Here is a 27,912-nt window from a genome sequence, read left to right as displayed (position 1 = left end):
TACACCAAAGAACTGCGTAATCCCATCACCAAAAATATAGGCAGAAAAAAGAACAGTTTATTAAATTATATTTATCCACTGGGTTCTCCAGCTGGTTACATGTAGTTCCAATTCAGAACACCAGAACTCAACACTATCAAGAATGTCTTAACAGAAATCTCAACTTTCTTTAATGATAGAGATTGAACATTGAAACTAAATTATTGCACGCAACTTCTCTTCCAATGATCCGTATTCAAAACCCAACCAACTGTAGCATTATGAATGTCGTTTAGTCTAACTCAAGCATAAGATTCATCAATGTTGCATTCCCCAAGAAAAACCTTGATGCTACGAGGTGATCCACAGCTGCCTTCAGCAATTAGTGCTCTGTCATTGGCAGCCATGTGCGCAATAACCTTGTAAATCATCTCAATCTGCATACAAGTGAAAAATGTTACTTAACTTCTCCAATGATCCTTAATAGACAGGGTAAAGAGGATCATATGTTTACATCTTCAGGAGCATGGCAACGTTCAGCTACTTCTTCAAGTGTCAATGGTTCAATGGGATCTTTGCAGCTGAAAACAAACAAATAAAATATTATCATCCACTTAAAACAACTCTTATAAGTTAAGACCTCAGTTAAGACCCAAAGAACCTTAGTACTCAACAAAACATCGTACCTTGCCTCATTTAGCACTGCTAACACTCGCTTCTGAAGTGCCAGTACTTCACCAGCTGCCTTTTTACCAGCCTCCACACCTAAACATTGTCATAGTTCAGACTTAGATGTGGCTCAATGCTAAAACCAACAACATAATAATACACTTCCATATATAAATTCAGTATTCTTGACTCAATTTCAAATCATTAATCATTCAATCCCCACAATACAGAACAGGGTAGGAAATTCTATATCAGACATTGTCAAAATAATAATTATCGGAAATACAGAAACTTCTAAGACAGGTAAAATAAATTATATTTTACCAGGTTGATGATAAGCATTTATGTTGACAAGGGAGGCATAAATTCCAACTGCTCGTTCGTAGAGTGCAATAAGAGCACCAACTGTTCTTGGTGTCACTTCTTGTACAGAAACTGTGATGGACTCTCTGTCATTGGCATACAGAGCTGACCTTGTTCCCTGTAGAAACTCCAATTTTAACATGAAGCGGAAAATAACCTAACAATACTTTTAAACAACACTACAAAATTCAGTAAAGAATTGTTTGATTAGTAGATCATACCTGTAGCATACCAAACAAGTAGTCACCACAAGTGACACCAGGTTCAAGTTCCCAATCATGACCGGGGGTCTATCACGTAGCACCTCAATGAATGTCACAAAGAAATTGTGTACACCCTCCCTCAATTGTTGGATGTAGCTGCAAGGGGGTAAATGTTTAGTAGAAAGTAATCAATAAACTATACTTCTAACAATTAAGTGTGAAAACTCACGCGTGTTGATCTGTGCTTCCTTTATTTCCATAAACACTAATTCCTTGATTAACCTGTAATATCCAAATGTTAGATTCTGGTATATCATTAACTTGTAAGGGATCTAAACAGTAAATGTGATACAACAGCATGGCAGATCCAGTGTTTTAGGAAAAATAAGATCAATTGTTAAAAATGTCTGGTCAAGTTAGTCATGTCAAATGTAATGTGAGTAAAGGGGGCTCCACAAGAAAGCATGACAATGTATACATGACACCAACACAAGCCAACAATTAAAGATAACAGAGCATAGAGTTCATTAGGCTACTTCCTGACGCAGGCACAACTGTGATCTTCATTAAAAGAGACATAAAAATTAACCCAAAAAGGCAGGACAGAGCACAGAAATGTTATTTAGTTTGATGCACATAAGAATAAGACATACCCTATTACCATCCAAGTCAAACTCCTTGCCTAGAGATTCCATGACCAGCTGCTGCAAGTATCTACTGAATAATAACAGACTATCCTTGTATGGAAGAATAACCATATCCTACAGAATAAGAAGGAAAAGTAAAACAATGAGAAATAGTCAAATAAAAGAGAACATAGATGGTAAAATATCACAGTTCCCACCTTAGATCCTACACCGTCTGTAGCCCAATACCAACATAAAGCCAGCAGAGCTGCAGGGTTATTCCTTAACTGCACAAATGCAAACATTAATCAGAGTTGTAACTAGTTTCACGCATATTTCCACATGCTTCAAACTCCAGCAACATATAAACGTATTTGTCACACGAAGAATCAATAGTGTGTAACAAAGGTATGGCATTGGCAACTGATTAAGTAAGAGCAAGTTCTCTGTAGGGTACAACTCATGTATTATCATACATGAGAATCATCAGACCCATAATTCTGAAACTATTATTTAGATGAAATACAAGAAGAAAAAGGATGATTAATAATTGATGTATACCACAGTACTTCTATTTGCTTCATCCATCAATGATGCACCCGCAAGCATTTCTCTGATATCAATGCCCTAAATTAAAAGAATTGTAAGAAAACACATAATATCAAATGTATAAACATAAACAATTAATTTACATTTATGGCCACTTACCTGTAGGGCTGCTGGAAGCAGGCCAACTGCAGACATCTCTGACGTTCTGCCTCCCACCCAATCAAACATAGGAAATCTCGCTAACCAGCCTTCAATTCTGGCAGTGTTATCCAACAAAGAATTTTCTTGTGTTATAGCAACACCCTGCATTATAGCATACATTAGCAAATTGTAATAATTTCAAAGAACTGAAACTGAACTGACAGCAGATATGCAAATGATGCAGGGTCAACAGCTATTGCTGGAAAGTGTAAGTAAAGCTATGAAAATAGGAAGCATAGGAGACAGAAAATTGAAATTTTGAGAATCTACATATGGGTAACAGCAGATCAATCCAGACACAAGTTGTTTCTTCAACCTAAAAACTATCACGATGGTAGCACCATAATACTATCAGTTATCTGAACTTCTGTTTCAAACATAATAGTGCATTATAATATGGGGAAATAAAAAATATAAAATAAAAAAGTGAAAACCTGAGATTAAACCTGTTTCGGAAAATCCAAGCCTGCTTCACGAAAGGCTTTCTGTACTTCCAACAAACCATTCCTAGTCTCTGGGGTACCTCCACTCTACAGATAATTGAAATGTTCAAGTCAGAAGACATCTTTCATGCACTGACATAAGCAAAATAGTAAATAAAATGCATAGTGTCCACAAAACCTTTGAAATCACAATCACAAGTGTTGAGGCTAGCTCTGGCCCAAGCTGCGCAATCTGATGATCAATTCCAGCAGGATCCGTGTTGTCAACAAATCTTATCTGTGGTATATAAGCAGAAGAAGGCAACACCATCATTAAATGCTTACACCAAAGGAAAAAACCAAATTCACGAATGACGAGCAAATTCCCTAGCATTACTCATTCTTGCAATTCAGCATTAATAATTTATCAAGTGAAAAATTATATCAGAAAAACTTTAACCACCCAGGCATCATAGTTTCCAACCAATTTTTATGTGATAGTACACAGTTAAGCTTTTCAATTTACGAGAAGGAATCAATATATGTGAAGTAAAAAAGATTAGTCGAGACCTCAGTGTTCCAGGTCCATGTAATAATTTCTCTAACAATAAAACTAGATACCTTGAGTGGAGGATTATCAGGAGCCAGTGCTTCTGCAACAAACTGTGGTCCAAGAGCAGAACCTCCAATTCCAATAGACAGTATTTGAGTAAATCGACCCTCCGGTGACGAAGGAGGTTTAATCTGCCAAAGTACACATTGATCACCAAAACCTCAACAACGCAACAAAATCCAAGACACTTCGGATGCAAAAAGAAAGAGGGAAGGAGAAGCTACTGAACTGACCTTACCACTAACGACGTCGTTAGCGAACTTGGAAACAGCATCTAGAGTGTTCTCAATCTGCGTCTTCAGGAATGAGCTCGGCGCGCGCTTAGGGTCCCTCAACCAATAGTGCCCCACCATGCGTCCCTCATCGGGATTCGCGATCGCACCCTTCTCCAACTCTTCCATCGCCTCAAACGCCCTTTTAAAATGGGGCTCCATTTCCCTTACGAACTCGTCCGTGAACCCGACCCGACTCACGTCCAAGTAAAGACCCAGTTCTTTATGCTGGTACAGCCAATCCACGTACCTCCGCCACAGCGCACGCGGATCTTTCTCCAACCCCTTCGCCGCCACCGCCGCCCCATCCGAAACCTCCCGAGCCACCGCGCGCGGCGCGGTGAGGCTTAGGGTGCGATCGGCGCGGCGCGCGTGGAAGGAGACGTGATCTTTGCGGAGAGGTTGGGTCAACGGTGGGGTTTGGTTTGGGAATCTTTTGAGAGAGGGGGAAGAGGTGTAAATGCCTGAGATTGATGATGCCATGGTTTTGGGATGAATGTTGAAAGCTGAAAACAAGGGTTCACGTTAAGGTTGTTAGGAGCATGATACCTGGGAGAATGGAACAAACAAATGTTGTTGAAGAAGAACAGAGTGGTTTTGTCTTCGTTGAACTTGAATAAGTTGTTTTTGTAGTTCTGTGTGCTTTCTTTGTGATATTCACCACACTCACGCGCCGGTTGTTGGGTAGTGTAGTGGCACTTCCTAGGTTCGCCCTGAAGTTAACTTCAGTTTCTTCAGCTTCTCTCTTCAGTTAAAATAAACTCAACACATGTTTAACTCACACGTGCTACGATCCAAGGGAATTACTTTCATATTTGTAATAATCCAAACACTAATTTTCATCATAAAGGTATGATATCGATATTGATATAACAATGCAGTCCATGTGGGAAAATATATGATTTTTTTAATAATTTAGCATCCATTATTAATGTTTTTTTCTTTCTTCTTCTTAAAACTGGTTCAACCAAACGGGCCCTGTCTCTATCAGTGAGATTGAGAGCACGAAGCTTTTTTCCTTCAAACATGAATCATGTTTCCAAAGGTACCTTTTATTGAGTTCGAGTGTTTTTTTTTTAATTATTTTTTTATTTTAATCAATCATTTACAATCTTTTCATTTAGATTTAATTTTATTTTTTGAAAAAATAAATAATAAATAATTTCGAATATAATTTATATGTTTAAGATATTTCATTTTAAATGTTAGTTACATAAAATAAAAACTCACTCTGTGCATTGCACAATCTAAAATATTTTTTAAAGATAATTTTATATCATATTGTAAAGCATTTATTTTAATTTTAAAACATAATTTAACCATTCGCAAATTCTACAGCCAGTCTTACCTAAGACATTTTGTTTTTCAAATAGTTAATAATAAACTAAATATATCAACTTTCACATAAAATCAAAACATATAGGTTTTACAAAACGTTAGGATGTCAAAATGGGTGGGCGGGATGCAATTTCTACACCCACCCCCATTTTGGTCCTGTCCACCTAGACAGCAAAGATGGGTAGGTTAGTTGTCCCTAATTTGTTTTGCTTGCTTATTTTATTTTATTTTATTTTTTAAGATTAAAAATTAAAATTAAAATAATTAAATATTTATATTATACTTTTGTAAATATGTAAATATAGAATATTATTATAATTTAAATCATTAATACTTATCTATAATGCATCAATACTTTTGATTGGATAATGTATTTGTGTCTTCCAATCCATATATGATATTTTAGAATATTTTACTGATGCTTATTAATGAAATATCTAATTTATAAAACTTAAATATTGTTATGATGACAATAATTTATCATTTTTTATGTTAACAATTATAATATATATGACTTTCAATTGAATTCGCACAACAAAAATTATATATTTACCATGTTTTTAATAATTATTGTACATTTTTTTATATGTATATATTATGTATCGTATCCTATTATTCTTAAAATAAACATATTAGTGTGTCATATACGTATCTGATGCATGCATCATGGACACTTAGAAATTAAGTTCCAAATTATTAGTTATAATAAAGTAATTTAACATGTAAATATAATAATTATTTTAATTAATTCAATTAAAAATATTAATTAATTAATTTGAAACTTAACAAAGATTTATATAATTAAATGTGTTTTAAATATTTATTTTTAAATATATACACAAATAAATTTAAAAAATAATTTTTAAAACAAATTTATAAAAATTATAAAAAAAAGGTGATGAACCAGTCCATCATATGACAGGCATTACATTTTCTAACTTGATTTTTTTATGATAGACCACCCAACCCAACCAATTTTTCGCAGGTCAAAGACAGATCGAATTGACCCATTTTGCAAAACCTACACAATGGTAACGTAAATTGGTTCATTCAATTTTGCTTTGTCTAGTTTATAATTTGTTCAAGATATTCTAGAGGGAAAATGAACTATCTTATTTAAACAATTGATTTATTAAACTATAGTTAGTCACAACATATTAAATTACATTGTGATATTACATGTTTTATTAATCAAATATTAATTATGCTAAATTATTATTTGAAGAGTTTGATTATCAAATATGAGATTCAATGCTAATTTAATATAAGAAAATATTTAAGAAATAATTCATGTAGTGGCGACATGAGAAGTGATGGTAGAAAATAGTCGTAAACTTGAGTGTGTTGAAAGTGATACCTTTTATATCACCCTATTATCAATAGGAATGCTCAAAATCTAATTGACAAAAAAATAACTGATATTCCAAATATCAAAAATTGACTAAAACTATATTTTCTTTGATTTCACTTTTTACTAAACCATTTAGATCTTAGATTGAAAATCAATAACGAAACCAAATCAAATCAACAAATTTAAGTTATAACGTTTTACTATGAGATTGTATAATCTGTTCATAAAAATGGAAAAAAGTTGAAACTATAAGTATAGTGTGAATTATACAAAAATAATTCCCACCTTGTCTTTCTATTGGCATTTTTTTCTTGCAAAATGTTTAACAACTTTATAATGGCAAAATACTAATTCAAATCGAACCACAAAACACCTATTTGGATTTTGAATTTTACATTAAAATTTAAAGTATACCAATATTTATTTCACACAACTTAAAAAAAATTATTCAAATCGAGCTGTAAACAACCCTGTCATCTTATAAGGATGATAAAAGAAATTAATAAAGAAACATAAAATATTAATAGTATTATATTTTAAATTATCATTTATAATTATTTAAATAATGAAGAAGTTAATTAAAGCACAAGAGACCAACCGATCTATCTGTCTGACAGTGGTTTGGGACAGACCTAAACAAGCTAAAATTTTCATCTTAATCGATAATTACACTTAAACAAGTATGAAAACTTACGAGTGTGGGTCAGTGCTTCCCTTATTTCCATACCAATTATTTGATGAACCTGCAGAATCCAAAAGTCAGATCCTGATATTTCGTTAACTCATGAGGGATTGAAGCATCTAAAGACTAAATACAGAAGAAAATGTGATATAGCAGCAAGGACGATCCATCTTAAGAGCAAAAATTAGGACCCCTTGACAACGATGTCTGGTCAAGTTAACAACATCAAATTTGACGCATGGGGGCTCCACATGAAAGCATGACATGGTACTAACACAAATGAAGAATTAAGAGAGGCAGATGTAGAGTTCATTGGGCTATATCCTGATGCAAGAAGAACAGTAAACTTAATTAAAAGATATGGAAAAGTTAAAACAAAAATGCAGGGCAGAGCTCATAAATGTAATTTAGATTTGATGCAACAAATTTCCTCCTCAAAATTTTGATAAGGGATGCCCCGCCACACTGTAATTTCATCCATCGCATTGCTCATTTTTCTGAATACAACACCTCTATGTGATTCTTTTCCTCGGGTGAAGGATTCTGAGCACCAATTGCTTCTGAAAATCGTATAAAAAGTTTAGGGTTCTGATGCTGGGGATAAGGAAGATCTAGCTTAAAAAAGAAAAAGACAAACCCAAAACTTACATATGATGCAACAAATTTCCTCTTGAAAATTTTATACGGGATGCCTTGCCACATTTGAACTTCATCAATGGCATTGCTATTTCTTGCTGAACAAAAAACCTCTATATCATCCTTTCCCTCCAACGAAAGATTCTGAGCACCAGTTCCCCTCTTAATATCATTACTTCATTTCACAGTTCCAATACATATCATGTATCTGTGACCACTAATTCATCAAGTAGCTCAAAAACATACAATAACTTCCTGTCTCTGCAGATTAACCCAATTAAAACATCCCATGTCTCAAGTCCTGGCTGAAAACCCATCTCCACCAAATCAAATAGTGCCCTGGCAGCATCATCTACCATCCCCCCCTTACAAAGACAAACCAAAAAATCATTTGAAGTGGCATAATGGGGCAGAAAACCCCTACTTAGCATTAACCCCAGCAACTCCTTTGCCCTTTTCAACTCACCTTTTTGGGTCAAGGAATTCAGAACAATCCTGTAACTACCTTTGTTCAAATACACACCCTGCTGTGGGAGTTTCTCAAGCATATCTAGAGCATCCTCAAATCTACCTTCTCTACACAACCCCCCAAGTATCACATTGAACGTAACAGTGTCAGCTTGAATCTTATTCTCCTTCATTTCTTCAAGCAACTGAATACCTTCACCAACTTGTCCATTCGTACACAAGTAACTGATCAAACTAGTGTATGTAACTGCATCCGGTGTCAAACCAGCGTTCTTCATCTCAGCCAAAACCCATTTTGCGTCATCCAATTTCCCAATTTTACACAAACCATTCACCAATGCTGAGTAATTATACACATTCGGATAACATCCATTACTCTTCATAAACTCGATCACATTTCTAGCGTGGTCAGGTTTCCCTTCACGGCAAAATCCATTGATCAAAACATTGTAAGTAAGAGGATCAGGCACAATGTGATCCCTCGAAACCATTTCCTCAAACAATTGGAAGGCTTCTCTGAGTCTTCCATTTCGACAAAGTCCATCCATAAGGGTCGAGTAGGTAACTAAATTAGGGTAAGAAAACTCGGAGTTTCTCATTTCATTTACAACTTCAAAAGCAGATTCCAAGTCCCCATTCTTGCAGTGATACTTCACAAGGATATTGAATATGCAAACGTTTGGCTTGTGCGTTAGACCGCGTTTGGCATGCAAGAGCAATTTTCGCGCCAAATCGACGCGGTTGGATTCGAGCAAAAGGTTGAGGCAAGTGGTGAGGGCTTTGGGGGAGGGTTTGTCCCTGACGATTGGTTGAATGGAGAAAAAAGCTTGGAGCACTTTTTCGTGAAGGGAGGATTTGGAGAAATGGTTCATGAGGTTGACGAATATACCCTCGTGGAATTTGCAGGTTTCGTAGGTCATTTGGTGAATGACTCGATCCACGGCGTGGAACTTGTTGCAGCGAGCGAGCTTTTCGAGAATGGTGGCGTAGGTGGCATTGTTGTGTTGAAACCCCTTCTGTTGTGAAACCATGTTGAATATCTTCAAGGCGTGCTGCGGGTCCTTCTCGCGTTTTATCAAATCGATGGCGACGTCGTGAGAGATGAACTTCCGCTTCCTCGGCGGTTCCGCGGCGGTTTCCGGCGGAGGGTCCGGTTTGGGTTTTGCAGGTTTGGTGAATTTGAGAGGCGATATCCATGGGAGCGATGAGGATTCAGAAGAGGTGTGCTTGCTACGGTAAATTGCTGATAATTTGATGAAGTTTGAAGATTCTACCTCACAAGTTCGTCGCATTTGGAAGTTGCACAGGGAGCGATTATTTGAAACTGAGGAGATGCACCAAACAACCAAAACCTCGCCAAAAAAATACTGTCTAACTCGGTAGGGGTTACCTAGTATTTTCATGTTCCTTTGTTTTGTTTTTACTAAATTATAACCTAATTTTATTTGCGGTATTATAATGCTAGTTAATTTGACCAATTTTCACTTGTGAAAATCGAATTAACGAATACTGTTTAAATATTTTGAAATTACAGTTGTGGATAATTTGTTTTTAGGATTAAATATTTGCTTAGTTCATAAATTTTGAGACAAAATTGGAGTACATTTTTGTCATAAAATTTTGATTAATTTTTGGTATATAAACTTTAAAAATGAGTTATCTTGACTCATCCACGGTAATGTTTTTACGTGTTAAATGATCTTTCAAACTGATATTTGATTTAGAATGTTTCTGTACACAGTTTAAGTATTATTCTGAAACGTCCCTTAACACGCAACAAAAGAAAAATTATTGTAATTTAATTAAAAGGAATATATTCATTCATTTTTTATGTTTAATGACCAAATTATATAAAAAATTCAAACAAAACCAAATTTCAATTTTGTGTTACAATTCACGGACTAAAAACATATTCGACCATTGATTTTAGGTTTAGATACATTAGTATCCCTTGATTTTGAGTGAAAATTGGAATTAGTCTCTCTTTTAGACTGTTTTGGTCTCGTACGTACGGAAACAAAACCATGGACAAGTTTCATTCTCTGCTCGTCAAGTCGATAGGTGATTTCTTTATTTATTCTCTCCTTATCAAAGACAAAATATAAGGAGAACTTTCTCAACCTAGGTAAACTTAAGAACACTGCCAAGATAGTTATCTCCCTTGGCAAGAGGAACGAGTGTTTTATTTATAAAAAAATAAAAGCCATACATGATCTCCATTCCCCCTCTCCCGAGTCAGAAATCTTCCCGTTATAAAAAAAATACACAGTAACCCTATCCTAATTCTCTATTGAGAAACTCAGCCGAGATCCTACTCGGTCTAAATCATGCTCGCTCCTAATCCTACTCGGATTCCTTGTTCAACCCAAATCCTACTCGGATTCCTTGAAGATTAAATAAATTTAACAAAATTTGATTAAATTATTAAATTCACTTATTTCTAAAATTTAGAAACTAAATTAAGTTAAAGTTAAAAAAATAAACTAATTTCAAATTTTATTAAAAATTAAAGAATAAAAATATATTTAATCATCATTTTATTACAGCCGAGTATTATAAATAATAGATGTAATGAAGAAAGGGCTGGAGAATATATGTGACGCCCAAAGGGAATGGGCCAACGGGCTTTATAAACAGAAAAAGGTGAAAAGAAATCCAACTCAGAAGGGGTGGGAGAGACAGCTCAATCCTACACACGCACACCATGTCTGAACTCATTCTCATTGGGAGTATTATGGTTTTTTAGTGTTATTTAATACCGTTGCATTTCAATACAGAACATAGCAGCAACAGTTACGGGTAAGAGAGAAGAAAATGGCGGAAGGGCTGAACAGAGAACAGTACGTGTACCTGGCCAAGCTGTCGGAGCAGGCGGAGCGGTACGAGGAGATGGTGGAGTTCATGCAGAAGGTGGTGGTGGGGTGGACTCCGGCCACGGAGCTGAGCGTGGAGGAGCGCAACCTACTCTCGGTCGCCTACAAGAACGTCATCGGCTCCCTGCGTGCGGCGTGGCGGATCGTTTCTTCGATCGAGCAGAAGGAAGAGGGTCGCAAGAACGAGGAGCACGTGGCGCTCGTCAAGCACTACAGATCCAAGGTGGAGACGGAGCTCTCCAACGTCTGCGCCAGCATCCTAAACCTCTTGGACTCCAACCTCGTCCCCTCTGCCTCCAACACCGAGTCCAAGGTCTTCTATTTGAAGATGAAGGGCGATTATCACCGCTATCTCGCTGAATTCAAGGTTGGGGATGAGCGAAAAGCCGCAGCTGAAGATACCATGTTGTCTTACAAGGCTGCCCAGGTAATCAAGTTCCCCCCTTTCACTCTTCAATCTCTCTTTCTCGTTTTATCGTTTTCAGTACAATTGATTGTTGTTGTTATCGTTAGGACGTTGCTTATGCGGATCTTCCACCCACCCACCCTATAAGATTGGGTCTTGCTCTCAATTTCTCAGTCTTCTACTATGAAATCCTCAACCAGTCTGATAAAGCGTGTGGCATGGCTAAACAGGTAAGGGTTAATCATGATTTCTCACATTCAAATTTTCAGGTCAACTTGATTTCAACGTTTCTGACTTCTTTCGTCAATCAATTCATTTTACTTTGCTGTGAGATTCCCCTTCCATTTAACATTTTTGAATAAATAGGAACTTTAATTTTTTATTTTTTGCCGGTATGTCCGGGATGGGCTTTTACTATCTGGAATTCTGTTTGACTTGGTATATGCCTTGTGTTGAGTAGATGTATTGTGAAAGAAGATGGGTGATTTCGTGAATTTCACTTGTTTGCCTTGTTATGAGAATCTCTTTCCTTGAATTTATCGAGGATTTCAATTTGCACGTTATTCTGTACTTGCTGGAAAGCCAGAAAAAGGTCGCTAACATAGATCGTGGTTCTTAACTATATATATGTACTCATGGTAGTTGAGGTAGGTGAGCAATAAATTGCATTGCCCATTGGTAAACCTTTTCTGGTCATGAAGCTTGGTAGGTTTTTCACTTGAGTTTAACTATTAAGAGAAAGGGGAAACTTTCAGTCAGAAACAAGTCAATGAAATTTTGTTCATCTCGTTCATAGCAGTTTTTTTTTTACTCAGTGATGAAATGTTATTGGTCATCCGCAATGTATCATGATTCCCCAATTGCAAAATCATGTTCTGAAGCAAACTGATAATTTTGCTGTTCTGCTGCAGCAAAGCAGCAAAATTGGATTTTCTCCCAAGATAAAAATGAAGTTGATGTTGTGTTGGAGAAATTTAATAACTCATCAGAACAAATTTTGTATTTTTTACTGAATTGTAACATATAGTTAATTAGTTGTGTACCGAACTCGATGACCTGGAAGTGTTGTTAACTTTAACCGAGAATGGGATTTTCATTTTCTCCCTTTGGAAAAATACACTTCAATTTGTCTGTTAGCAATCCAGGCTTATCCGTATTGGCTTACATGATTCCTTGTTTTCTGATATTCTTTCTCTCTCTTTTTTGCATTCATGCTTGGCTTCCACTGTTCTGAGTAGCTGCAACAGGAACACATCTTTATATTGATTCTGAAACCCACTTAACCGTATCCGTTTTCATGTTTGAAAGGCTTTTGAGGAAGCAATTGCTGAGCTGGACACCTTGGGAGAAGAATCCTACAAAGACAGCACGCTCATAATGCAGCTTTTAAGAGACAACCTTACCCTTTGGACTTCTGATGTCCAGGTAAACATCACTACATAAGCATATTTTCTCTTTCTAATGATATTGTCCCTTTCATATATCAAAATCTGAGTTTATCCACACTTAACACTTCCTGCAGGACCAGCTAGATGAGCCCTGATAAGTGGTATTCTTCCTCTCATGGAGGTGGGCTTTGAATGTCATCATTTCTTTGTGCTAAATTAAGAGTTGATAAAATGATTGGCAATCTGTGATATAATGCTGTATGAACAGAGACCATGCTTCTTTTTTATGTGTCATATGATATGGAAATTGGAAAGGATACTGTATAATGGGATATCGAATTAATTACATGTGTTGCAATCTTCTTTTTACCTTCTGTTTCGTGTTACTTGCAATGTCCCACAACACATAGGGTCATAACTCCTAAGTGGGACCTATTTAAGAAAAACTGGGTCAGGTGCCATTCAGGCATGTGGTCCTCTGAGAACTTGAAGTGTCATTGTAGCAACATTATTCTCTCTGTGAGAACATTTTTCATTGCAGCCATTATGGCGAATGACGCTGACAGTGACAGATATATTGTTTGCAAACATAAAATATCAAATTTCAAAGATGCCAACAGATACTCTTGATATTTGTTGAGGATTCACTATCCACACCACTTAGCGCAATGTTTGCTTAATCCATCATTTTTTTGGTTATTGAAAACTGAATGAATGTAAGTTGATAGATATTTTCCTTCCACCGTTATGCTGCTATTGCTTTGATGCTGTGTATTCTTACTACAGCAATTCCTTACGTTCAAGTTTCTATGCATAGCAGAGTTGGCACAGGTTAAATTATCATTTTGGTCATTTTCAAATAAATAATTATAATTTTAAGTAATTAAAATTATTTTTTTTATTAAAATATCAACTTGTTAAAATTTACATAAAATATATTTATAATTACAAATACATTTGTAAATATATATTATTTTCATTTTATAAATATATTTCTTTTTTAATTATGTAGAAAAGTCCTTGACTCAACATACAACCAGACTATGCTTAAAAATTTCAGTTTAATTATTGAAATATAAAAATTTCAGTTTGTGTGTGTTGTGGGTATGAAATAATGACCTGTTTTAGTTTTAAGAGTAAAAGAATTATAAATACGATGAAAATTCCATGACTCAACCATAAATAATTTCATCAAGTAAAATTCATTGTTGACAATAGCGTGACATAGTCTGTTTTACTAACGAAATTTAGATGATCAATATTTGCATGCAATATCAAACTAAAAGACAAATTAAGTAGAATTACATTGCACTATTTTTGTAAATTATTCCCTTTTGCGGAGTTATTTTTCGGCACTCTTTTAAGAGTTTTTCCTGTATTGTAAACTTTTTCTTTTACTGGAACTGGTAACTGTGAGTGATACGAGAACCAAAAGTGTTATTATATTAAACAATATTTGATTTTATCTGTGATAAAAAGGATAATGAGTAAATTTGTATAATTGTTGTTTGGGAGAGTAATATAAAAAATACTTATAACCAAATTAGGTAGAATAATATAAAGAATACTTATAACCAAAAATTAGGTAGTAAAGTCATTTAAAAATTGTCGATAAAAAGGATTTATCGTAGTTCATGTTCAATGAACTATTTTAAAAATCAGAGGTCCATTGATTCATCTATTACACTACTACAACTTCTCTTATATTTCACAAATTTTTGTATATTATTAAAAATACCTTTCATCTACATAAAAATGATAGATTTTTATCATTCTTTAATATATACTTTCTTTCAAAAAATAACATTTTGAAAATTACTACAGTTACATCATAATTATTATACCTTGATAACTACATAAATAAAATACATTTTTTAATTAATTCTAGTGTTGTTATTATTGTGTAAATCCTTTAATAAGATGACACATGATTTTAAGTATCTTGTTATAATTTTTAATTCAATATTTTTATCTTCTAATAAATAAAAGCAAGTTCTTATTTAATAAAATAAGAAAGACACTATTACTCTCTCCGGATTTAATTACCATCAAATATTAATACATATCTTTTTATAACTGTAATATTTAACTTAGAATATTCAGAGTGTATCTATGTTAATAATATAATAATTAATTAATTAAATGAAATTATATTCAAATTAGGTTTTCAATATTTCATTCATCTATCTTGAATAACCTTAACCTACAAATAATAAGACCAGTGTTGGCACTCTGCAAAACATACAACTGCAATACTGGTTCTTTTCTTCTTTCTTACCTGTTGGCATTAGGTTTCTTTCCCCAATCTTTGGCATTACCCAATTCCACCATGACTGCATCTGGAGTTTGAGTGAGGAGGAATGAAGAAAATAACAGAATGTAAGAAGATGATTTCGATTATGATTCAGGCTTCATATCAAGGTTTTACTCGTGTAATAAAGGATCATTTCTCTCATCTAATAAAGGGTCATTCTTCTTAGTGAATGTTGCACTTACTTAGGTATTAATGAACCTGAGATATGTTTCTTTCACCTATACGATCATGCTTCTTTCAATTTCTTGCAACTCTTTCTTCGGTTTATGAATAAAAGTACTTCTCTCATATGGAACATACTATTCTGTTTTTTTATCACTTGTTTCTGCCATAAGCCAACACCTTATATGTATGGAAGAGTTATTATGGGATAAATAATTATTTTATTTTATAATACATGAATTGTGTAGTCTTTATAATACAAGAATAAATCAAAAATCGATTAAGATCACAGTAATGTTTAAATAAATTATAAGACCACAATATAAGTTAAAATAAATTATAAATAAACTACAAGGAAAACGAAATATAGGATTTTTTACAAGACTATTGTGTGAGTTTAACTAGGAGTGTTTCACTGTTTTGTGGAAACCAAGGAATGATAGGGCTTGAAGAGTGGATGGAATGCCAATACATAATTTATGCAGAAAATTTAAAACAAATATTTTGAAACACACAAGCAAAGATAAATGAATGGTACAGGAAACACGAATCAGACAAATAAGAAACAAAGTGCCAAATGCTAATAAAATCACACAGAAAAGGTCTATTCACATAACATGATATTCAACCCACTACGGTCATTTGCAATAAGACAGACCCGTATCATCCTTTACATAATATTCTCATTGCCTAGTTACATAGATGACATGCCGCCGGCTTTATTTAACACGAGCAGAAGAACTCTGGAAACCATAACACTGGATATAAACTTTATATTCATTCCCTTGTGCTCTCTTTAATCCACTCTAAATATTTAAGATTGCCCCCAGTGATGGGCAAGGAGATCACCTCTGGCACACTGAAAAAGGACGAGGTAAGAAGCATGTGAATACACACTATTTTTTTCCACAATTACACCCCCTCAGTTCATTTACATGGATTTTAGTGCCCGTGTTCTTAAACATAACAGATACATGGTATAAGAATTCCTTTCACCAAGCTTTCTTTTTAGAATCGAATACTAAAATGCAACTTAAAGTTCAGAGTTTATATAGCAAAATTAAATTTTATGGCCAACTTATTTACTAGATGTATTGCCCTTACTCGTATTCATGATGTGCTTTGACATGCTCTGTCAGTGCCTCCAGAAGGGATTGCCTAGTCTTGATTATAAGAAGCTCCTCGGAATCAGTTTGGATCTGTCAATTTACAACACAAAGCTAGCAAAATCAGGCTATAACAGTAGTTTCAAATAAAACAATGCATTGTATAAGAACTTACAATGTTATGATGAGAATTTTTTAAAGAATGGCAATTTGGATCTGTTAATTTGCAAACAATTAAAACGTTCAACTGTCAAGGTGTTGGATGTGTTTTTAACACTTACTTTATACATGGTGGACACTCTTCATTAAATCTAATAAGTTTGTTTGGGTGGAAAGAAAGTGACGAGGGAGGGAGAAATTTAGAATTGAATTTTGTTTGTAGAAGTCATCTTTTATTCTCCTTTTCTTTCTACTTTCTTGTCAACCAGATAGAAGAAAGAAAATCATTATTTGTGTTTCATTTCCTCTCCATTCTCTTCCCCACCCAACAGAACAAACCATGAGTATCTAATAAAAAAAAGTGCCAACTCTCTCACACTTGAACTGACATCTCCATGCAACTCAAAAACTTGAGTCAACACCTTAATATGAATGGAGACATGTTACCATTAATATTGAAGTTTTACTTCTACAAAAGTCATCCTGAAATATAATATAAAATATTGAAAGTAGCGCCTCTATTATTTTTGAGAGGTTTGTTATCATAGAAAAACATGTAAAACTTAGCAAGTCAGTTTAGAAGGTGTATACGTTTCTTAGAATAATTTCACTTTTCTTTGTGATATTTTGTTAAAAAGACTAAGTATTGTGAGATTCATTGCAAAAGAACGTCTCTTAACATTTTGTGAGACTCATTATCACAGGAAAAAGTTGAATATACAAATATTATCGTTTGATATCTTCTTTTACAACTCATATTTCATTTCATTTGGGTTTCTCTCCCTCTCAACCCCCTTTCTGCCTGTGTATGCAGCAACAGTGTCCTATATTTTACACATTAGCCATAGTGAAGTGATCACGTCTGGGTCAAAGTGCATGCTTTAGAGATTGCAAGACAACTCTAGAATAATCAATTTACAACAATACCTTCAAATAAATTTTTTTAAACAAGTTCAGGTGAGTTTTAATGCATGCTAGAAAATAAAAACTTCTAATGTTAAGATGAAAACATTTTAAACAAGTTTCTGTTACTGTAAGTAATTTAGTATTCAAACACCGATTAAAAAAATTAGTACTCATCAAACTGCATTCAATGTCAATGGAGATATTGAAGCTATACCTTTCCCTCCCACTGGTACACTGATTCAATACCTGCAGAAGGCATAATTCATTCAGCTTCTAAAAGTCGGACGTGGCATGCAACTTACATAAAAAGCTCATTTGGATAATATTCTCAACAAACACTTAAAAGAAAGAAATAAAAAGAAAGTATCAGGAATGTAAAATGAATCAAACTTCTCTTTTTAGTAAAAATCAATTGATGTATCCCAACTAATGAAGAAACTAAATGAGGAGGCTTCTAAAAAAGTAGAGATGTATTACTGCAATTTTAACTTACGAGAAAAGTTTGATTCATTTTACCTCCTTAACTAAATTTATTTTCTTCTTCTATAGGCGTTTTAAGTTTATCCAATTTGACTCTTAATCAACTTGGTTAGAAAACGAATTGACTCAAGAGTCAAGACCATATCAAGACTGGCCTTTTCCACCCTACCAGAACAATGCCACTGGTGGACATGGTTACACACACCATAATTGAAACATATAAGCTCAAAGTGAAGACAAATGTCATGTGGTGGAATTCATTCAAGTATTGGTTACCTACACGGGGCATGCCAAAAATGCAAAACAAAGTAACCCATAATACAAGCAAATTTTTTTATTCCGGAGCTTGCTATTTCATTGAAAACAAAAATCTAATTCAAGACAATCTTAGTAGTCTAACTACGATGCAATGGCAACCATATATGTGGTTCTTCCTCGTTGTCCAGAATCATTTATTTACCAAAACGAATTCCAATCCAGAGACAAAATCACAAAAGAAAAAAAGCATAATTATAAGAAGTACTTCGTTACAACAATTAATATCTAAAAGTACCAAACCCCTTCCAAATATTACTACTTTTAAACCACAGATACGAAGAAGGTGGAGTGTGCTGTAAGTGATTATAAGAGATCTCAAGTGCGAAATTCTCACCCGGTACCCTGTTCACACAAGCTGCAAGCTTCTCCGTGACAATGCTTTCAGCCAATTTCTTACCTGCACGACCATCAACACACGTGAAAATCAAAGAGAGAAAATTTTAAAAAAAAAAAAAAATGTTCGTAGCCAAACCTAGTACCTGCTTCTTTGTTGGGAACAGTGACATAGACAACAATGCTGGGGACAGTGGTGCTATTTGCTTCCATTCTGATGGCGGAGTGGCTGCGGACACCCAATTTTGATCTGAAACAGAGGCAATGAATTGAACTCAATGGAGAGAGAAACGAAGAGAAAGTGGATTACGTTACGAAGACGGAACAGCGAATACCGCAAGAGAGACAGAACGCACCCGGTTTTGAGGGCAGAGGAATAGAAGGGGGTGTAAATATTAGAGAGTCCCAAACTAAGCATGCAAAACGCTCCGACGAGGGGCAAACGACGTCGTAGCGTGAAGGAGGAGAAAAGGGACGATTGTATTGGTGCACAAGTAGAAGAGGAGCAGGGTGTGGAAGCCATTCTGGGAAGTGGGGATTGAAACACTCTTATATGCTGCTGCGCATCTCTATCAACCTCACTCCTGCTCCCTTGCTTGATTTGCTCTTGTTCTGACACCTGTCTCTCTACTCTTTGATAGTTATTTGTCAAATCTTAATCTTTACACAAAAAAGGCCCAAAGTTTATAGACAGGTGTTTCCTAAGCCCAAAGAAACAAAAATCTGTAGGCCCAAACACTCGGCCTATCTCCCACGTACCAGACCCGTGCCTGCCAAAAATCCGTTTCCCTAACATGTAATCAATGTGATATTAATATTGATTTATTGATCATTTATTTCAATCAAATAAAAATAATATAAAAAAGGAAAAATATTTCAACTCTTCAGGGTAAATATTTAAATAAAGTGTCAAAGAATGTACTTATTTTCTGGAAATTGAAATATGAATTTAAATCACAAATTAATTGATTATGAAAAACTTGAATACCATATAAAAAAATAATCCATAAATTTGTTGTTTTAAGATTGGGTTTGAGATATAGTTAATCTCTCATTAAATTGGATTAAGGTATCATTAGCATTGAATTTTTCTGATAAATTTCTCTTAAAAAAGTAGTAGTTTCAAAATTGATAATTATTTTGGTACGGAATCTCATCTATGAATGGTGACGTGAATTGGTCTGACCTATTTAGATTCGACTCGTACTTAACTTGTAGAATGCAGATCGAAATGACCCGTCTTATATTTTTAAAATAGGTTAAAAATTCTGATCCGTTTCGCATAAATACGGACCTATGGACCCGTATTTTTTATCGGTTCCTTCTTGAAAGATTTATTTTATTTAAAATTTTCTTAAAATGTGGGTTTTAAGAAGAGCACAAAGAATAAATAGAAAGTATTGGATTACTGATTACGAATGTGAGGCTTAAGAAGGATGAAAAAGAAGATGGCAGAGGATCATGAGTCTTGGTAATTGCAATTGTATATGACACTTGCTTTCAGTTGTTTATAATTTATTGTCTTCATTGATATGCTAATGCTATGTGTTGTTATATAAGTATGCGCCGTCCACAGTCCACGGAGTTAGGTTGACTGAATATTGGATTTGACTAATAAACACAAAATAACAGAGATTAGTTGTTTATTAGTTGATGTAATTAAGAACAAGAGGAGGGGACAAGAAAAATAAGATAGCCAGAGTGTGAACCAAACCACCCTCTCTCGTTTCCATTTTCGATAAAGACAATGCTTAAGCCAAGACAAAACCACTTTGCCACCTCTCCACTGCTCTTTCTCCAAACCTCTTCCTTCTAATTCTCTCCACAATTTCGATTTTAAGGATTCGTGTTTTTTAATGTTTGTTTTCAACAAAAGTAACCGTTATTACATAAGAGATCAAAAGAGAGGGTAAGAGTAATGTGGAAACACATGGATTTTCGTTGTGGTTCTAACTACTTTTAGTTATGGGAAAGAAAATAATTAAACAACTAAAACAGTGTTTATATAGTAGTTTTGTTTTTAATTAAGAATGTTGGTGATTAGCATTACTTAATTACGAAGCAGAAGTAAAAAGACAGGACTGTTTGGAAAGAATCGAGATGGACCCAATCTCCTTCCACGTGGGATCCTATTTTTCTGAGTATTAAAAACAAACCTATGTGCTATTTTTTAATAATTTCTTAATTAGTAGATACTAATTTATAGAGCCATTTTTTACCTTTTTTTATTTTCTTGCTGCAAGATTTGGGTTTCTCGTGGAGACACAGAAAATACGGCATATGTTGTGGAAGCTTGTAGCCGAGGACGAGGCACATTAGACAGTGAATGCCATTACGCGGCGTTGGATTGATTTGGTTTGGTTGCATTATTTCATTTCTATCATATGAAAATCAACAACACATACAACCAATTTTCACAAAATAAGTTTTAATTTTAATTTTATTTTTAATTGACATGAAATATTCAGCACTCTGATTTGTTTAATCTTAGTGTACTCATTTATGTCTCTAAAGATGGTTTTGGTGTGCAACTAATTTAATGAAGTGATGAATCTCAAGGACTTGTTAGAATAGCTGGAAATCAATTGTTTAAAAGAGACAAATTCGATTTGTCTCACTCAGTTGACATGTTTTTTTTTCCACTTTCTGGAATTAGTTTATGTTTGTAAATGGGAATTAAATTCTGCGAGATCCCAGCTACCAAATATTTTAAACAAAAGAGCAAAATCAGAGTGACAATAGTGGCTATTTACGTGGGCTTAATAATATAAATGTATAAAGCTAGCAATCGCATAATTTGCCCAGCTAAAACTTCTTTTGATAATGCAATTTGTGCGGAAACTGTATTGCCAAGAACAGAATTTGAAAATAACATTAGGGTGAAATATAATTTGCAGTAGATTTTTCCTAATGCGGTTATCTTTAACACGGTGATATGAAATTCAAACAAACCTTGATTCAATTCAACCGAAAATTAGTTTTAATCAAATTTTGTACCATTTATTTTTCGGAATTATTATATAAAACTTAAATTTCAAGGATAATGTTATTATTATTACTTTCATCACTATATTTGTCGTCATCAATACTGCTACAATGATATCTTCAATGGAAAATATATATATATATATATAAGTCATGTAAAATTTATTTAAAAATGTTATTAAACTTCATTTTTTATTTTGTTGATTAATAATCACATTTAAAATTCATTTGATTCCGGTATAAGAAATAACATTGTTTTTATTATTCATATATCGTTATTCTTATTAATATTGTAACTTTTTCGTAACACAATCCTTCTTTTGGTTACTTAATCCACTCTATCAACCCAACACACTATCAATTACGTATTATGTTAAAAATATTGTATCAAAGGTAAGATAATATGTGATGATATACTATTTTTATATATGTAATTCATATATCAATCAATTTTATAATTATTGTCTACATGGTAATATTGTAATTCATATAATTAATAACAATTTATTATGATAATTACTCTGTAATAGACAGCATTAAAATGAGAAAATAAAAGTTTAAAACGAAAAAATACATCAAAAGATTATCGTGAAGGTGGGAGTTAGTCTTATTCCTTCCCGAATTAATTTTACATATTATTCCAAAAAAAAAAAACATTTGCATAATAATGCACATATAAACGGTCATCCAACTCACAATGCATCACATAGCAATATGAATTCGAAAAGAAATAAACAACTAACTAATATATTCTACTCTTTTATAAAGCCAAACATGTTAAGCCTACAAATTCTATAAGAAAACACTGTACTTCCTTGTGCCATGGAATTTGGCATTTTGCTTTCGCATACCTTATTTCGTTACTATATCATCATCTTAACACAGCTTTTATCCATTTTTAAAGACAAACACACCTTGGAAATTGTAAAATTACTACTTAATCCAGCTGTTTAATTTTTAAAATAGTGAGAAGATTCTGAACTACATAGACATAATAATTCTACCTTTATATGCCAAGGAAATTATATACAGAGAGAGAGAAGAAATTTTTTAAATAAGGTTGATGGGTAGTGTTCGAAAGGTTATTTGTTTTAAATTTTTGGATTAATTGGATCCAATGTGACAAATTGTGATGCAGAGTTTTGTTCTGAAATGTGACAGGTTATTAATAGCCACGTGATACGTGATGTTTGAACGTGAGGATGTAATAAGCAAAGGCAAAAGCGTAAAACGGTAGCCTTTGGCAGAAGGAATAGTTTTGCACACGATGTGCAAGTAGGCAAGCACCGAAGGTATATATATAAAAGCATAAAATTATGCAGAATGAAGGAATTGGTTAGCACGATAGTGGATCAGTTCTTTGTTAATGTGTGTCAGAATCGAACACAGTGTGCGATCATCTGCACAAACATTTGACTATACCTCGGGCATGTAGAAGAAAATAACGCAAACCAAGAGAAAAGAATGGTGAAACTACCGTAAGGGATGAGTTAAAAAAGAACCAAAAAACAAAGGGTGGGTGTGAATGACAACCTGTTAAGCTCGGATCTCAAACAGTAAACAACACTCTCTTTTGAATTTCAACCATGAGGAAAAGTCTTTGTGTTGTGTCGTGTCGTGTAATTTGCTTAAAAAATTTGAATAAAAGGTGAGGAATATGGGTTTTGAAATGTGCACAAACACTGGCGTGAAGCAGAGAAGGAATAAGATTTAAGTGTGTGTGTTTTGGTAGTGCACGACCATGAGAGGGAAACTGCAAAAGCAGAAAAAAAAAGTTGAAATTCAGGTAGTATATAGAAAAAGGAGAATTTGAAAGATTAAAAGGGTTAGAAATTTGTGTCCTAAAGTCTCTTTTTGGAAATCTATGTTTAGGCACGTCTGTGGTTATGTGTTGAATCCAAGAAACGGGGATCCTAAGTGAAACTAATTAAACTCAGCTTGCTATGGTTTTTGTGGTCCAACATTCATTCAAATTCAAATTTTCACAGTTCATAATTAGTCATCCAAAATGATGATATATGGTCAAACGGCTACAAAACAGTGAAGACAGGATCTTATGTTAATTTTCCAACACTTGCGTTAAAGAGAGGATCTCGGGTAACTATTGGTCGAAGTTTTCCACATTGTCACCTTGTGTTCCTTCTAATTCGAGGTACAACATTCACGACTGATCGTGATTGATGACTAAATCATACTGAGTCAAAGTTTTGCTCCAGAAATTGTTCAGGGGAAATTATCGAACAATTGCTTCTTTCAAAATTAAATATACTTTATTGTAAAGAAGTTGTGTTAATGTCACAATAATTTAGTTTTTAATAATTTTAAAGTTAAAGTCGTGTCAATTTGCAGGAATTTGAAATTATGTGAGTCTGTTAATGATTTGTTCGATAGTGGGTGAAACAATATGCTCAACAAACAAATTTTTCAATAGCGGATGTTGTAATAGATTGAACAAACGACAAATCTCGTTAGAATAGGTTTAACCATTGGCTCTAATAATATGTTAAGAAGTGAACTTTAAGTCTAACTAAACCCTACAAAATCGGCTGGTAGGGTGAGATTTGTACGTACTTATATACTTTGAAATCACTTTATCTATAGCTAACATGGTACTTTCAACACAAACAAATTTTTTACAAAAATTAAACAAATCATGTCAACTTGATATGATTTCAGTTTAAAATGCATTGAACTAAAATTGTATTACATTATCACAACTTCAACTTAAAAATACTTTTGACTAAAGTGGTGTCACCTTAACACAACTCACAAATATTCAATTTTTTAAAATCTATTTGTTTGGCTAATTTTTTCCAAAAAAAAATGCACATAAAGGATGCTTTTGCCACAAGAGAATTCTCGAAATTAATGTTATATCCAAACAATTAAAAAAAATTAACAATCGTGGTCTTATTTAAAATTAGCTTCTATTTCAAAGAAATTGACTACCCAAACTCTATTCCACCAACTTCAATTTCTAACATATGAATATCTAAAACATTGTTGTCTTATATGAACAAAAAGAAAACTTGGATACTCAATCTTTTTAATTTAGAAAAAAAATTATATTTTCTTAGATTTTTTTTTTAAAAAATCCTAATTTTTTTTTCTTTAATTAATATCTCCTAAACATAATTTTGAAGTTTGGTCTGCTCCTTTATAATTTTTAATCAGGCTTAATTATTTAACCTTAACTTCAAAGTTCTGTGTCAGAACTAACAATGAATTAAGTCCGGTCTAAATCAAACATGATAAGTCTGTATTAATTTAACACCTTAATTATTTTTACTCATTACAATATAATTCAATCGTGCCAAAAAAATGAAATTAAATATAAAGTATTTAATTTTCGTTAAATAAATAATTATGTGTTGCAAAATTGGCCACGAAAGTGGTAAGTGAGTCAATTTCGATTTGGATTCATTATAAGAAACAAAAAGAGACCGAAAATTTTCAAGATCTGGCGCGAATACCAGCATCGCTCGCGCGCTTTAAAAGTTTCTCAAGAATTTCATTGTGAGGACGACACTAATACTATGATTCAATAATTGAGTACGCTGATTTCGTTTGCATTCACAAACTATAATTTGTTGCTATTTTTAAATAATTGTATTCGTTCATTTTTATGTATTAAAATTATTAAAATCTGAGATAATGATAAATTTTAATTTTATTTCCTAGAAAGGACTACAAACTCTTATTTTATTTATCCTACAAAACTTGACATATTAAATTTATTTTAGTGATTTTTTTAAATATAATAATAATAGCTAACCTCGGTTAAAAAAGGTGGAACCCCCTTATATATATGATAGTTCTTTTTCCAAATATTTAACATGGTTATAGTTTGTCGGTGGAAAATTTGAACTCAAACTTATACTTAAGAGCGAATTATCCGTTTCATTAAATTCGCGTATTCTATAGTTTATATCAACATGACACCCGATCTGATTTTTACATTGTTAATCAAACTTTTATCTTAATACTTGGATTTAGTATTAGAAATACTTTTTTAATATAAAAAATATTTATTTGTCGGTCTATCATTAATTCTATTATATTCATTTGTCAATCAATCAAATTAATAATTGACTCGCTCTTTTGGATTTCGAGATAAAATAAATTGATAATATACATCAGTTATTTATTACCGTTATTATTGCTTATGAAATTAATACATGTGATTGATTTATTATTTAGCCTAGTGGTTAAACATGGTTGCTTTCTACTCTGCTTTTCTGTTGTTTTATTTCTCACTGAAAAAATATAATTTCACCTTTTTTTTTCTTATTTGAAAGGGAAATTTCTTTATTATTTTACTTACTTTTTCTTTTGACCCAAAAAAATTATTGGCACATGTGAAGGGTGGTGGAGACTCAAGTGCAATGTATTGAATATGTGTTTAATATACACTACTGTATGTTGGTTCCTTAAAAGATAAGAAAAATTCCATGGCCATGCTGTAATAAGTACACAGCGAGAGTAATTATTATAAAGATAAATTTAAACTTATTGTTACTTGTTAATGCAAAATGTATTATTACTATTATTGTAAATGAAATCAAAATATACTATAAATAACAAAAGCATCACATGTTTTATTTAATTAAATTAAAATTTAATTTTATCATAAATTTGAGTATTTTTAATTAAAATTCTATCAAATATTTTAAAGGTTAAAATATTTTTTTGGTCCCAATTTTCGTCAAGTTTTGTTAAATAAGTCCTAATTATGGTGTTGTGTTCAAATAGATTTCAATTTGTTTGTGTATTTTGTTCAATTTGGTCATTTTTTGCTAACACCGTTTAAATCATTAACAACCATGAACACTGAGTGTCACATGTCACTTTGTGATTTATTTTTTTTATTTTTTTGTAAATATCCACGTATCAATCCAGCAGCTCGTGAAACAGCTTGTCAAAGTCAATGTTCTATATTCAATTTGATCCTTATATTTGTTATTTTTGTTCAATTTAGTCCCAAATTTGGTTAACATGAACCAATTTGGTCCCTTTCCAAATTGAAACCAAATTTAATTTTTATATTAAAATTCACATTTTTATTAAATATTTTTATATAATATATTAAAATTCACATTATTATATCTTTGATATAAAAATTAAATTTGGTCACATATTCAATAGGGACAAAATTGGTCAATTTTAAACTAAATTGAAAAAAAATAATAAATATTGGGACCAAATTGAATATAAAACATTGACACGTGGTAGGATACTAGGTTGACATGTGGACATTTAAAAACATTATAAAAAATTATAAAAAATTCAAAAAAATAACAAAGTGACACATGACAGTCATTGTTCATGGTCATTAATGCTTTAAACGGTGTTAATGAAAATTGGAATATATTTGAACACAAAACCAAAATTATGACTTATTTAACAAAACTTCACGAAAATTGGACAAAAAATGTATTTTAACCTATTTTAAAAGATCTTGTATTTATTTAACATTCAAAACTTTTATATTTTTTACTTGGTTTATATTATTCAAGTTTGTAGTTAAGTGAGTAATGGGATTATTATTTCATCTCATTATTTTTTTTACTTATGTTAAATATTGTGAGGTTTGTATTTATTGTAAAGAAAATTATTGTGTTTTCATTGAAAATTGTGGGAGAACATAACAATCTAATTATCTTACCTATTTTTATTAATGTAATAAAAGTCATTCATCGGCTTACATTATTTATATTATTTTTATATTAATATAATTATTTCTAGCGCATCTTTTTAATATTGTAAAAAAAAATATGATAGGTAATAATTACGTCTCAATTCTCAATATTAAAATGAGTATAATATAAATTTAATTAAAAATACTCAAATTTATTATAAACTTAAAATTTAATTTATTTAATTAATATTTAATTAGTCTTTTAGTCTTAATTTTGATTAAAAAATTTTAAGTATGTCTCATTTTTTTCCGATTGTACCGATTTAAGAAATAAAAATTGATTTAATTAGACTATATAAAATCTTAACTTATTTATTTTTCTTTTAATTTTAATTATATTTATTTTTCAATTTGTTTGTCCGCATGTCAAATTTCTTACATGCCATGTGGCATAAATTAAAATTAATGTCAA

At 32.7% G+C, this 27,912-nt stretch overlaps 4 protein-coding genes across 5 annotated transcripts; 1 reads left to right on the top strand and 3 right to left on the bottom strand.

The window, feature by feature from the left end:
* Positions 1-37: 37 nt before the first annotated feature.
* Positions 38-4,677, bottom strand: LOC114164034 (glucose-6-phosphate isomerase 1, chloroplastic-like). The gene is given in 15 exon segments (XM_028048495.1): positions 38-416; positions 494-560; positions 666-744; positions 973-1,129; positions 1,233-1,294; positions 1,297-1,370; positions 1,444-1,496; positions 1,868-1,975; positions 2,059-2,127; positions 2,402-2,467; positions 2,549-2,692; positions 3,037-3,120; positions 3,212-3,310; positions 3,634-3,756; positions 3,859-4,677. Coding segments are annotated over 15 exon segments (1,842 nt in total). The 5' UTR covers positions 4,381-4,677; the 3' UTR covers positions 38-281.
* Positions 4,678-7,137: 2,460 nt separating this feature from the next.
* On the bottom strand, positions 7,138-9,767 carry LOC114162187 (pentatricopeptide repeat-containing protein At5g18475). Its single transcript, XM_028045993.1, has 2 exons — positions 7,917-9,767; positions 7,138-7,828 (listed from the first exon to the last, which is right to left on the bottom strand). The coding sequence occupies exon 1, from the start codon at positions 9,662-9,664 to the stop codon at positions 8,105-8,107; it is 1,560 nt and encodes a 519-aa protein (XP_027901794.1). The 5' UTR covers positions 9,665-9,767; the 3' UTR covers positions 7,138-7,828; positions 7,917-8,104.
* Positions 9,768-11,016: 1,249 nt separating this feature from the next.
* On the top strand, positions 11,017-13,408 carry LOC114164224 (14-3-3-like protein B). Its single transcript, XM_028048811.1, has 4 exons — positions 11,017-11,672; positions 11,759-11,881; positions 12,960-13,076; positions 13,174-13,408. The coding sequence occupies exons 1-4, from the start codon at positions 11,187-11,189 to the stop codon at positions 13,192-13,194; spliced, it is 747 nt and encodes a 248-aa protein (XP_027904612.1). The 5' UTR covers positions 11,017-11,186; the 3' UTR covers positions 13,195-13,408.
* A 2,639-nt stretch (positions 13,409-16,047) lies between these two features.
* Positions 16,048-19,363, bottom strand: LOC114162278 (protein CutA, chloroplastic). Of its 2 annotated transcripts, none has more exons than XM_028046106.1 (6): positions 19,174-19,363; positions 18,964-19,067; positions 18,819-18,881; positions 17,901-17,932; positions 16,620-16,714; positions 16,048-16,374 (listed from the first exon to the last, which is right to left on the bottom strand). In XM_028046106.1, the coding sequence occupies exons 1-6, from the start codon at positions 19,338-19,340 to the stop codon at positions 16,293-16,295; spliced, it is 543 nt and encodes a 180-aa protein (XP_027901907.1). In that variant the 5' UTR covers positions 19,341-19,363; the 3' UTR covers positions 16,048-16,292. The 2 variants fall into 2 exon arrangements, with proteins under 2 accessions (XP_027901907.1, XP_027901905.1); XM_028046104.1 differs by having other exon boundaries at positions 19,153-19,360.
* Positions 19,364-27,912: the final 8,549 nt, after the last annotated feature.

The sequence above is a fragment of the Vigna unguiculata genome, chromosome 9 (genome assembly GCF_004118075.2).
Source record: "Vigna unguiculata cultivar IT97K-499-35 chromosome 9, ASM411807v1, whole genome shotgun sequence".
Classification (NCBI taxonomy): domain Eukaryota; kingdom Viridiplantae; phylum Streptophyta; class Magnoliopsida; order Fabales; family Fabaceae; genus Vigna; species Vigna unguiculata.
This window is presented reverse-complemented; position numbering and strand designations above follow the sequence as displayed.